This window comes from Neopelma chrysocephalum, unplaced genomic scaffold, assembly GCF_003984885.1.
Source record: "Neopelma chrysocephalum unplaced genomic scaffold, ASM398488v2 Primary Assembly neopelma1_64, whole genome shotgun sequence".
Lineage (NCBI taxonomy): Eukaryota > Metazoa > Chordata > Aves > Passeriformes > Pipridae > Neopelma > Neopelma chrysocephalum.
The window spans coordinates 3,739,754-3,752,086 of record NW_020897721.1 but is presented as its reverse complement, the minus strand read 5'-3'; the positions used below and the strand labels follow the sequence as shown (position 1 = coordinate 3,752,086).

The following is a 12,333-nucleotide window of genomic DNA, read 5'->3' as shown; positions in this document are numbered from 1 at the left end:
TGAAGGCATTAGTTGAGACAACATAATAAATTCTCTCACTTTGTTCTGGTCCACCAAATGAGAGCTCAGAAGATGTGAGAGGGCTGAAACAAAGGACCAGAGCCAGGAATTCTCTGACTCCCATTGCAGCCAAGCACCACAGCATCTCTCCCTGTGCAAGCCAGATGGCAACTGCAAAAGCTGATTGACACATCACAAATCAGGCCCTGCATCAGTGGTGTCCCCCTGTTGCCTGGGGTGGAAGAACAGAACACACAGCACGGTGCTGTGAGGGTATAAAGTGTAGGTCTAAGCAAGGGGGCAGCCAACAGTTCAGGACTCAGGTAGAGTGTGGGACAGGGCAGGTCTGTGAAGGATTCATCAAAATGGCTGTGTCCCTTCCTTGAGCTGCCTCCCTTGGGTCAGCCCCACACCTCAGTGCTTCCAGTTCTGGGAAATCCGGATAACAAACAAGTCAAGAAGAAGAGTTTGCCCACCTCGGGAAGACAATATCCTTTCCATCTTTTAGTTGTTCCTGACATTAAAGAGTGCATCTTTTAGTTAATATTAAAGGTTATGCAGCTAGCTCTAGTTCAGGCAGGCTGTCAGGTCACTGCTGAGATCATCCACTCCAGCTATTTCTAGTCACTTCTCCAGCACTGCTCTCCTCCAGCTCAAAACACAGCATTGGAGATATTTGTGCATTCTACACCAAAAGACCAAAGAATTAGCCTTCCCCAGACTTCTTACCCCACATGCCAAACCTAAGAACAAACAGCAGCCTCTGTCTAGCCCCTCCAGCACTGCTGGTTCAGCGTGGTCTGCAATCTGTGTCAAACTCTATTAAAAAACATCCTCATTTATCTCCTACTGAAACAGAAATACCAACAAGCATCCACGTAAGCTACATTAAGTTCAAATAAAAATAGGTGCCCATGTAAGTGAGTCATGGTTCCAAGTATGGTAGCAAGCTGCCAGCACAGCTACTGGGTGCCTCTACTGTAATATTGGCCAGGGTTTCTGATGCTACTAGGACATAAATATTTACTCCTAATAACTGCAGGTTATACTACAGCAACAGGTAACTGGCTGCTTATTATTAAATGAGGGGGTTTGCTCGAGCATTTGATCAGTAAGGCTCTACTGATGTGCCTCAGAATAAATGTTAGAGAAAAAACTTAACCCCTTGATGGGAATTGCAGGCTCATTAGACATTGCCCAAACAGCAACCTGACATGTTACGACTGCATCTATAAAGCAGTTAATTGTAGCAGGTTTGCTAGTAAAGTCTGAATCAGCAGGATTAGTAAATTGGAAAAACAGAACACAGGGCAGTTTAACATGCCTTACAGCCTCCATTCACAAGAATCTTAAGCATCTTACTAAAGTAGGGCATGAATTTTTTTTCTTTTAAAGGAACATTAGCCCTTTGTTCCTGATTTCTTTTAATGCTAAGTGTTAATGCAAACAGAAAGTTGTTTTATATCCTAAAAGCAAGGCATAAATCCAAAAGGATAAAGAGGCTGAGAAAGGAACCTTCTTTAAGCAAGCAATTTTCACCTTCTCACTGGCTGTGTGTCAGCACCAAAACAAAACCAGAGCCACATTAAAAAATGGTATCTTGGCACTGTCAGAGGAAGTGATAAGTATCATAATTGGCCCTCACATGCAGCTTTTCATTACCCTGACACTGCACGGGGAGGGAGGATGAAAGAGCAGACAGGCACACACATGTTACCTCTGTCCTGGCATAGCAATGCTGCTCTCAGAGCAAAGTTTTAACTCTGGCCCAAGTGCCAGGCCACTGCTCCAGACTGGACTGCCTTCCTGCCTTTAGGTGCCTAATACTCTGTAAAATTGGGCACAGCAAGTGCCTCCCATCAGCATGACCTCTGGAATGCCCTGAACAGTAAAGCTCTGTCACCCCCATTGCTGTGGAAAACCCCGCCAGGTTCTTTAGATCCTGAGGGTGCAAGATTCAGCCACACTTACCTTCAGGCACCTTGATCTCTGCAGCATTGGAAAGCTCATCGGAGATGAAGCCTCTGAGGTGGAAACCTCGCCCAGAGATGGAGAAAACCACTCTGCCTCTCAGCAAGTTCTTGCTTCTTTCTAAAAGAAATTAAGCAAGCAGCGGATTAGGCCAAAAGTTCAAGGGTGGACTTGCTGAGCCTAAACCTCCACTGTCTGCCTTTTGTGGCACCTGTTATCTCGTGAAGAAACTGCTGCTATTCCAATTTAATAGCATTTTCTTATTCTTGCATGGGTACAAGCAGTGGCACAAGGCAGCAGAAAACAGGTCCATGACAGGCAAGAAAACACATTGGCAAAGATGTTCAGGCACTGGATTTCACCCGTCTTTGACACCAACAGCTCCAACCAGCTCCACATCATGGAGGTTTAAAACACGAAGAATCAGCCACTTAATTTCTGCTCAAAGCCACAGCCACAATGCAAAACTCTTCCCATACAGGGCTCAGCTCGTGTTGTAAAGGCACAACAGGACACCTGACCTGACCATGAGATCTCTAAACCAAAGAGAGGCTGGAATACCATGTCCCAGAATGTTAATAAAATTGGAGTAACTGGGAAATTGTTCCTACGATCTCTGTCTTTCTTTGCAGGTGCCATGGATGGCACTTTCTTCCAGAACAGACTTTTCACTTGATTCTTCAGGTCAGAGACTGTAGATCTGCTAGAAGGATAACACTGACAGTCTCTTAAGCTTAGCAATGCCTAATGGAACAGTTACTGGGGGTGGGGATGGGGTGGGAACTACTTTGATGGGGCTTCCAACAAAATCATACCTAGAAGCAGCTCTGCTGAGCAATTCAGTTGTGTTTTCACAGATAAACAGTCTGGCAGCAGAACCTCTGCCTCCCCACCTAGCCCTGTTCACATTGTTCTCTCAGTTGTGCCAGCACAATTTTTTTCCTGCAGCAGCACTGTGAAACACACCACTTCAGGGGAAAAAAAAAACCAACAAAAACCCCAAACAATGACGCACTTGTTAGAACCAGCTCAGCTCCCTGATCGGATTTACAGTACAGCCAACAACTGCAGTGGCAGAAATTCAGGAGGCAATGTGCTGTGAGGCCAGGGCAGGAAAAAGCAGAGGGCTTGGAACATTTTAAGCTGATGTTGACAGAACAGACAACATATCAGAGCTTAACAACAGGTGGGAGAGTGACATAATAAGGGAAGGCATTAGGCTTTTACAGAAAGAAATAGGGAATTGATATTTAATTACAGGAGAACTGCAATGAAGTTCCATTATAGAAAACATCTCACCAAGTTGATACAATATTTTTTATCAAAGAAAACCTAATAATAGAGGTACATTGACCTCCAGACTCAGTGTTCATGAGTGCTTCTCCACTGATAAAAACAGACATTTATATGCTAATGGTCAAGGGCTAGAAAGATCAGAAAAACAGACAAGGAATTAAGATGTCCTTTAACTCCATTTCAGTTAACAAATTGCCATGAGTCTTCAAACGATTTGTGAGTCTCTCTTAGGTTCCAACATCATCATCACTCATGGCTAGGCTTCGCAAACAAAGATTTGGGAGGTTCCAACATAATGCAGAGCAAAAGTTCTTTAACAGGGACAGAAAAAGGTTTCAAGAGCTGTGGATGGAAAGCAGAAGAAAAATCCCTTCTGTTATAACCAGTACAACATTGTGTTTTGGTGATATTTATTTAATGTTGTGGGGAACACTGAGAACTAACGATTCTTTTTGTATAAATGCTTCATGATGACACCCAATCACGCTGTAGCCCATCATCATTAGCCTGAGGGAGAGGAATGAGAGTGTTGTGTTTTTCCTAATAACAAAAAAACCCAAACCACAAAACCATACCTGGGACACAGACACCTCACCGAGACATCGCTGCCTTCCCCCAGGGAAGAGATACATATTCTCTGGATGCTGTTTTCCTGTAGCACAAAGCTGTTTGGGGAAGCAAATGCTGGCAACAGTGACATGAATCCTCTGCTAGACCTGTGATAGTTCTGACATCTGGCAGCTGCCCGAGGGCAGCTGGGGTTGGACAGAGGATACAATTAAACAGAGTCAAAAACATCTAAGGATCCTTGGTGAGGAAGCTGAGCTGTCACTCATTTCTCTCCAGGCAGCAGGCCAGAACCCTTGAGTAGGAGTGGGGGCAGAGCAAGGGCCAAGCTGGGGGGGTTTGAGGCACAAAGAAAGCTAGTTCCCACCAGGCAAGCACAGTGAAAAGGAAAAAGAGGGATGAAAGAATTAGAGTAAGCTCTTATTTTATAGAGTAAGCTCTATAAGGCAATTCAAAGAGCACCTCTTCTTGGAGGCACTGATTATGATGTCCAGTCATCACAGCAAAATGCAAGTAATGTCCAACTAGCAATGAGGGAGAGCATGTGGAGCCCTGACAGAGGACTCGGGTAGAAGACAGCAATACTCCTGATTAAACAAGGCAGACAAGATGGCTCAGGGAAGCCATGAGCTAACTCAGACCCTGCCAGCTCAGTGCCAAGGACAGCTGAGAAGGGAACAGCAGGTACCCACTGTCAACGCCAACCTGGAATGATCTGGAGATGCTAACCCTCAGGATACAAATGTCTCAGTAACAGAGGCTGCCACTTAGAATCATAGAATATTCTGAGCTGGAAGGGACCCACAGGGATCATCGAGTCCAACTCCTGGCTTTGCACAGGACAACCCCAAAATCCCCCATGTGTCTGAAAGCATTGTCCAAACGAACCTTGTCAGGTTTGGCGCTGTGACCCTTTCCCTGGGTAGCCTGTTCACCCCCTTCACGAGCTGCCTCAGAAGGACTAAACACCTTTCCTGCACTTTGCCAGAGGTCATCTCCAGGAGAGGGCAGACTTTTAAGTCATACCTGCTTCAAGCTTTGCCAGTTCAGGATTTAAACAGAAGACCTCACCTCACAAAGCTGGCAAATCTCCTACCTTCTACATCAGTAAAGCCACAGCCATACTACCCGTGGAAATGAACCGTGCTCCACAAGACAAATACTCTATCCACAGGCAGGTACCAAGGAGACAGCTGGCAAGAGAGAACGGCAAGATGAGAGATCAGTCCCCAGCGTCTCTGAGCTTGCCAATCCACCGCCTGTGAAAGCAATCTGCCACAGGAGCTGTCCTGCAGAGCTCTGAGCAGCCACCAGCCAGCAGCACCCTCCTGTGACACGCTCCTGCAGCTCCCAGGCAGCTGCCTTGTCCCTGCTCTCGTGTAACACACGCACAGGGCTGGGCATCCCCCGAACTCCCTGAAGGTGTGTCCCCTCTACCTGGTGTGGCCAAGCCTCTGCTGGGTGCTCCACGCTTCCATCCCGAGTTCGTGTAAACTCTAAGATTGTTCTTTGGAAGGCTGTGCTTTGTGGCTGCTCAGCAGATTTGGCACCCGAGAAAGAGAGGGCAACCCCTTCCAAGCGTTTTCCAGAGGCGACCTCTGATCCAGCACAACATTAAACCTTATAGGAAAATCTCAGAACAACAGAGAAAAAGTAGGGAGCTGGACGGAGATCTTTCTGCCCTCCCACCGCAGAGGGCATGGATAAAATGAGAAAAAGCTCTTGGGATTCTAGGAGATATAAAGGGACTCCACAAAGCAAGAAATTCGCATTTCTGAAGGGATTCTGTCCCCAAGAACTTGCAGATTTGGCGTCCTGGCACTTTAATAAACTCAAGACTTCAGGCTGGAGGGAGAACGTTGCACAAGAACTGTAAACGATTATGTTAAGCTGCTATAACGATTAGGGTAAGGAGATCCAAACCCGAGCCTTGGTCTCAATGTGGCAAATGCATTGGTAGGAACAGAGAAGCTGCAAGGAACACGGGCTTTCAGTGGGGAAGGAAAAGGGATTGCCAGCACAGCCGCCTCGCTAACTGTTTTAGTGAGCAGCACCCACCCACAGGGGCAGGCGGGGCTCTGGAACAGTGTGTGGGGACACAAAAATATGCACAACCCCGGGCGGGGAAAACGTGCCCTGAGCAGAGGGATCCGCCCTCAGCCCGCGCTGTCTGGGATGGCCGAGCATGCTGGGACATGGAGTCCCCGCCGGGCGGGCCAATCCTGGGGGTGAGGTCGCCGCGCACTACAACTACCAGCGTGCCTTGCGCGGCGCGCCGTCTCCCTGGAGACGCGGCGGGGGGGGCGCGCGTTGGGGGGGGGGTCCCGTCCCGGGGGAACTACCGCTCCCGTGGTGCCCCGCGCGGCATGGAGCGGCGCGTGGCGGAGCGGCTGCGGGGCGCGCTCGGCCCGCTCGGCCTCGAGCCGCACGCGTTCAAGGTAATGACGTCACGGCGGCGGCACCGTGACGTCACAGCGGCGGCGTCACTGCTGCCGGGGCCTGAGGGAGCGCGGGGTCGGCCGGGGAGGGGTCACGGGGGGGGCGGTGACCCCGGGGAGGTCGGGGCACCCCTCGGCCGACCCGGCGCTGGGGGTGCCCCGGGAGCCGCTGCTGCCGGCGCGGGAGGCGCGGTCAGCCCGCCCCGGTGCCGCGGGTCGCGGTGACTCCCGTGCCCCGGCCCCGCGCCGTGCGCAGGGCCCTGCGGCGGGTCCCTGACCGGCGGGCACCGGGCACTTGCGCAATGAGGCATCAGGGCAGAGTCCTACGGGCAGGTTTAAATTTTAATCTGAGCGTAGAAGCGCCTGTACACTGAAGGGCTGAGCACCTCGTCCGCTCCTAAATGGGCTGCGGACACCGCTGTCCGTGGAAGGGGCCTCTCCCCACTGCCTCTGCCCCCTGTGTCCAACTGCTCCTCCTTTGCCCGCCCCAAGGGCAGTCTGCAATAAATCAGTCTGCAATAAATCCATCTGCAATAAATCAATCTGCAATAAAGCGATCTGCAATAAATCAATCTGCAATATCAAATACAAATCAATCTGCAGTATGCAGAAAGAATCGACCTGCAATAAATGTAGCCCTTCCCTTGGGGACTGTTGTATTTGCCACCCGAAGTGTTTGCATTGCCTGCTGTATTGTTCAGATAAGAAGTAGAAGGTGCTGAGAGAGGTGGCGTCTCCAGAATTTGGAGAATTTAATGCTGCTTTCCCAAAACACAGCAGCAGAATTAGGGGTGGAACCCAGATAAAAAGACTGTAGCTGCCAGAGGGAAACCTTTTAGCCCTGCAGCTTGCTCTAGATTTCACTGTGGCAGAGCCAGCCCTGGTGCACTGATTGACACTGGGAAACCAGCAAACCTTAGATTCACATCTCTCTAATTTCTTATGACATCTCAATTCAGCGTCTTAAACAAGAGGCACAAAACTGATTAAACCTTGGGTTGACAGAAGGATGCATCTTTATAGTAAACTTAGTTTTCACTCAGTGTTTCCAGATGGGCAGGTCTGGCTGCCACTGTCACCTGTAAAGTCACTTTCAGATTTATTTCACTGATGTTTAGAGTAACCAGTGCATTGCATTTTCAGGCTTAATGTTACTTTACTGGGCATCTCTCTGAATGTTAGACCTGATGTTTATGGCCTCCTGGGAGAATGGGAGTTGTCATAACCTGTAAAAAGACTGATGTTACTGTGCAGGGCATCAGTAGTGGGGTGCAGGGGATTTTGGCCATTACCTCCTTCCACCTGGCAGTTGCAGGTCTGAGCTCTGTCCTGGTCATGCCTCCTGCTGCCCTGGCTTGATCCCTCATTTCTAGACTGTGTTATAACACATCCAGCCTTGGAAACAAATACCAAAATGTGGCTGTGTCACTCCACAGATGGAGCTGAGGGTTTTGGGGGGGTCCTGGGAGCTTCACATCCTTCATTTCCACACAAGTGTTTCCTGCTGAAGAAATAAAACATGCAGCTTATCATATGAGCAGAACAGAAATACCCGTTTCTTTCTGGCCCACGATAAGAAAAAAACAAACTGTAAAAGCTTTATCTAAACCAAACCATCTGATTTGCATTGGCAAGACCTGATTGCTCATACTTCCCTCTAGGTTTCTGAGCAGAGCTGGATAAGGGGCAGACTGGAGCTGAATGCAGTGCCTGATCCTTATCCCACACACAGCTCAGCACAGCTTCCAGAAACTGTGAATCCTGGGGTGCAAATCAACTGGATTTGAAAGGAAGGTCCTGAGCTGACTACCTTATCTGGGTTGCAAATGAAGGGGGCTACACACTTCCTTCCACTTTTTTACATTCCTGCATGTTCCACTAGAGTGGTGTCCCTGTTCTAATGGAAATTTGTGTTTCTTTGCTGAAGGTTGGATGGTACAATGCTGTTCTCCAGCCAGCCTTTCACCTCCCCTACCCAGATGACACACTGGCCTTCGTCATCCTCAGCACACCTTCAATGTTTGACAAGGCCCTTAAACCTTTTGTGAAGAAAGAACGATCAAAAATAATCAGGGATCCCGTGGACCAGTGTATTTCCTATCATTTATCACGTGTGAAGGAGGTAAGAAGCTGAAATACTGATTCCTTTTGTTTTTATGGCATAAAATCAAGTGGGTTCAGCAGCAGACAGAGCCTTGCAGGCCCCTGCCTGTGCTCTTTGGAAGGGTGAAGTGTGATTCATGAAGGTAAGAGAATCAGCAGCCTGGTGACCTGCATATTCTGTCTCTGCCATCACAGCCTGCAGCTGTGCAGGGACCTTCACAGCCTGGGCTGATGTTTTCCAATTTTCCCAGAAATTCCCCGACCAGAGGGTGGATGTCATGTTTGATTACGAGATCCTGCCGAGCCGAAAGCCCAAGTTCTTGGCACAGACAGCTGCCCACGTTGCTGGAGCTGCATATTACTACCAAAGGAAGGATGTGAAGCATGATCCATGGGGGAAAAAGGTGAGGCAAAAACACAGCCTGGGAAGAACCACTGAACTGCAATCACTGAATTGTGCAACTGTTGTTTACTCACTAGTTACTAGTTCTCCTTGAAGGAAATTACAAAGTCCAGATCACATAAAGGTGCATAAAGTATTTCAGGTGAGAATTGGAAGCTTCCAAGATCCTTCAGGGTGGTGGGGAAATGCATACATGGAGAGAAATATCTTGATGCGCTAAACCTGTGTAGAAGAATAAATTGCAGTGCAAAGGCAAACCTGTTGCTTGGAGCATTATAAGTGGGGAAAAAATTCACTCTGGTTAACCTCTGTGTTAGATTTTTCAGAAATGAACCTCTCCCCCCGTTACAGGGTGGGGTGTGTGGGCACAGAAAAATGGGAGTGAAAAGTGATGCTTTGAGCCATATGTTCAGGAAAGAGCTTTCCTTTCTGCTCTGTACAGCACTCCAGCAGAGGGCTGCAAGTGTGAGAAGTTGCATTGAAGCTTGATGCTTTGAAGTCTAACCTTTACTAGAGACAACGTGAGACATCCTAGATATTTCTTTATTTTTTTCTTCCAGAAGATCTATGGCGTGTGTATCCATCCCAAGTATGGCGGTTGGTTTGCTATCCGGGGTCTCCTCCTGTTCCCAGACATTCAGGTGCTGATCCTGGAGCAGCCTGCCCCTGTTGACTGTGTGAGCACAGAGGAGAAAAGGATTGAGTTGTTGGAGCAGTTCAATTTTCACTGGCAGGACGGGCGCTACAGGGACATCATTGAGGTGAAGGAAAGGTATTCAGAGGAGCAGAGAGTCTACTTTGCCACCCCTCCAGCGGAGAGATTCCGACTGCTGGGGCTGACACAGGAAGCCCAGAGAATCGAATTTCACTGAGTAACTGGCTGCAGGGAGGGGCAGAGGGCAGCAAAGTGTCGCTCATCAGCACCGACCTTTCCCTGGTGCCGAGGAGGAGAATGGTGTGTGTATAAAGAGATGGCAAATCCAAGAGATGGCAAATCCGAGCAGCCTGGGCAGCGTCTCCGTCCAAACATCAGCTTCCCAGAGAGAGGGAGCACTGCTCCATAGCACTCTGGGGGAAGCTGGGAGCAGTGCCTTCCGTGCTTGCTGCTGCTGGGGTGTGTCTTTTGGGGAGTCCATCTTTTTGGTAAGATAACGATTGGCCTTTGGTTGGGAATAGTTCAGGCATCCTGGCACCTGGAAAACCCGTGCTGCTCATTAGAGAAGTCATTTTTGTTCTCAAGAATTTTCTTTCCAAGTGTCTTTGTAAATGTAAAAAAAGTTCAGCCACTGTACTCCAAAATTTTTTTGTGTCTGAACTCAGGACAAATTTTTTTTTAGATGTATCCAGCATTTTATTATCCTATGTCACAACTCTCCTTGGGGAATAGATGTTCAGTCTTTTCAGTCTTTTCTTCCTCAGAAAGAAAATCTGCCCTGTATTCCTTCACTAGGAATGAAGCTGGCTTAATTTAATTAAGAAGTCTTTAAATGTCTCCTTTCCTTACCATCCAAAAGGAAATTCCCCAGGGATTGTTTCAGTGAGTCGTGTGGTCTGTACATGGAACAGGAGTGAGGAGAACGGAGCCAACAGCAGCTGCTTCCTTCAGGGTGGTTAGGAAAGGGAAAGGGGCAGTACAAAGGTGCTGTTTCCTCTTCACCCACAGCTTCTCAGAACACCATGACGTCCTTAGGTCCATTTTAAACATCTACCCATTTATAGAGCAGCTGAGTGAAACATTTGGAAAGATGCTGAGTAATCTCTGTGTGAGTGGAGATTTTACTCCTGTCAGGGTAACTGACTGAAAACAACAACTCTCATGACCTTTTCTGAGGTAGATGACGTTTGTATTTGAAACACTTCAGTGCCAGCACACACCACACCCCCCCAGAGTTACTGCCATAGTTTGCTGGTGTGCTTTCTGTGTGAGGGAGATTGTAAACATGCACACACTTAAAAACCATCACATGAAGCCTTGTCACACACACGGGCAAACAAGCAGAGAAAAAGGAAAATATTAATGACATTCATGTTACTTATATTGCTGGATAAAACATCTTCAGACAGAAACATAGCATTCATTGGTGACTTTGTCCTCTTAGGTTTGTTCAGAGGTTACAGTGGCGCTGGGAACAGGGAATTAATTTAACTTTGAGCGATTTGAGGCTCAGGCCTTGTTAAAATAATATAATACATTAAAATAATATTTTATGGGAGTTGTTTTACTTGACTCCAGTGCAATGCTGCAAATCACTAAGCACTTTTTTCCTTTCAACGGTATCAACATGATGCAAAAATAGTCACTTTGCAGAACTGAGCCCTTTCTTTTTATGTTGTGATTCTTCCTGCCTTTTGGAGACTCAAACATGAAGGTTGCCCTCACAACAAGTCACTGCTTGGTACAGTTTTTCATAGTCTATGCACTAACTCAGCGTAATCCAAATTCAGTATAACAGGTTTGTTTCCCTGTAAACAGAGTAGTGGGCTTGTGATCACTGGGTTTGTTCAATGCATTTGCTGTTACAAAAAAGTCTTTGTTGCTTTCCATGCTTTGTTCATGTCTGACTAAGGCAGACACCTGACTTACTGTGTGATAGAGGTATTGTGATTTTTAATTTAAGTAAAATAATGAAATTTGTTTAAATTCTGTTCTTTTGTTATAGAATTACTTCTGGTTGAAATTTGTTTGACCTTTCAGAACTTTCCAGCTGAACTGTAATTTAACTGGGGCTTGAGCTAATGGCTCATATTAATAACAAACACAAAATACTGATTATCTCAGAAGGATAAATATAGAATGGAATAAGATCTATCTTTTTACATTACGATTTAAAATAAAATATTTTGATTTTTTGCATCGATTTCTTACAAATATTTAATATTTTGTCTTAGTTAATTTATTAAACAGATTACCACAGCCATTGCATTTCAATTTTTGTAATTTATTTCTCTTCACATGGTATTTTGGTTAATAAAATATACAAAGTTGTGATTAATCCTCAGTACTGAGTATTTTTATTTAAACAGTGCATTTTTTAACTTGTGGAGAGCTCAAGATGTTCAAGCAAGGATTGGTCATTGTGTTTTTAACATCCTGAAAATAGTGAGCTGCCTTCAGATACAAAATCCAGTATCTGAAAACTAAAGAAAAATTTAGTTATCTTAGCAGAAGTTAATAAACTATTATCACAGGCTCATCTGGGATATGAAAAAATAAAACACACAGCACATTATGAGTAAGTCTAATAAAGTTTTATCTCTCCCTGGACATTGCAGCAAGAGCATTTAACAGCAGGCACCTAACAGTGCACTTCTCATTTCTTCCTCTGTTCTTACAACAACAAAAGTTCAAGATGTCCAGCGATACACAACTGAGGGACTTTTCCCTCAGGAACATTAAAGTGATACCTCTAAGTACTGGAATTCTTATTTGTTAAAACCTATTAGTGAATACTGAGTCACAGTAAGGGAAATCTGTGTTCCTTGTGGTTCTGGGAATGCAGTTGTATCAGGCTGGACTGAGCACAAATGTTTGGTGACATCCATTCCTACCGCAGT

At 46.5% G+C, this 12,333-nt stretch overlaps 2 protein-coding genes across 4 annotated transcripts in view; one reads left to right on the top strand and one right to left on the bottom strand.

Moving 5' to 3' along the window:
* The window catches only part of TESK2 (testis associated actin remodelling kinase 2), a 109,882-nt gene extending 107,791 nt beyond the window's left edge, over positions 1-2,091 (bottom strand). For both annotated transcript variants that reach the window (XM_027683378.1, XM_027683379.1), the window contains exon 1: positions 1,972-2,091. The gene's annotated coding sequence lies outside the window, so the exon portion shown is untranslated. The remainder of the gene's footprint in view (positions 1-1,971) is intronic.
* Positions 2,092-6,185: 4,094 nt separating this feature from the next.
* On the top strand, positions 6,186-12,014 carry MMACHC (metabolism of cobalamin associated C). 2 transcript variants are annotated; one of them, XM_027683152.1, is made up of 4 exons: positions 6,186-6,272; positions 8,200-8,394; positions 8,627-8,779; positions 9,339-12,014. In XM_027683152.1, the coding sequence occupies exons 1-4, from the start codon at positions 6,201-6,203 to the stop codon at positions 9,648-9,650; spliced, it is 732 nt and encodes a 243-aa protein (XP_027538953.1). In that variant the 5' UTR covers positions 6,186-6,200; the 3' UTR covers positions 9,651-12,014. The 2 variants fall into 2 exon arrangements, with proteins under 2 accessions (XP_027538953.1, XP_027538954.1); XM_027683153.1 differs by having other exon boundaries at positions 6,198-6,272; positions 9,342-12,014.
* The last annotated feature ends 319 nt before the right edge of the window (positions 12,015-12,333 follow it).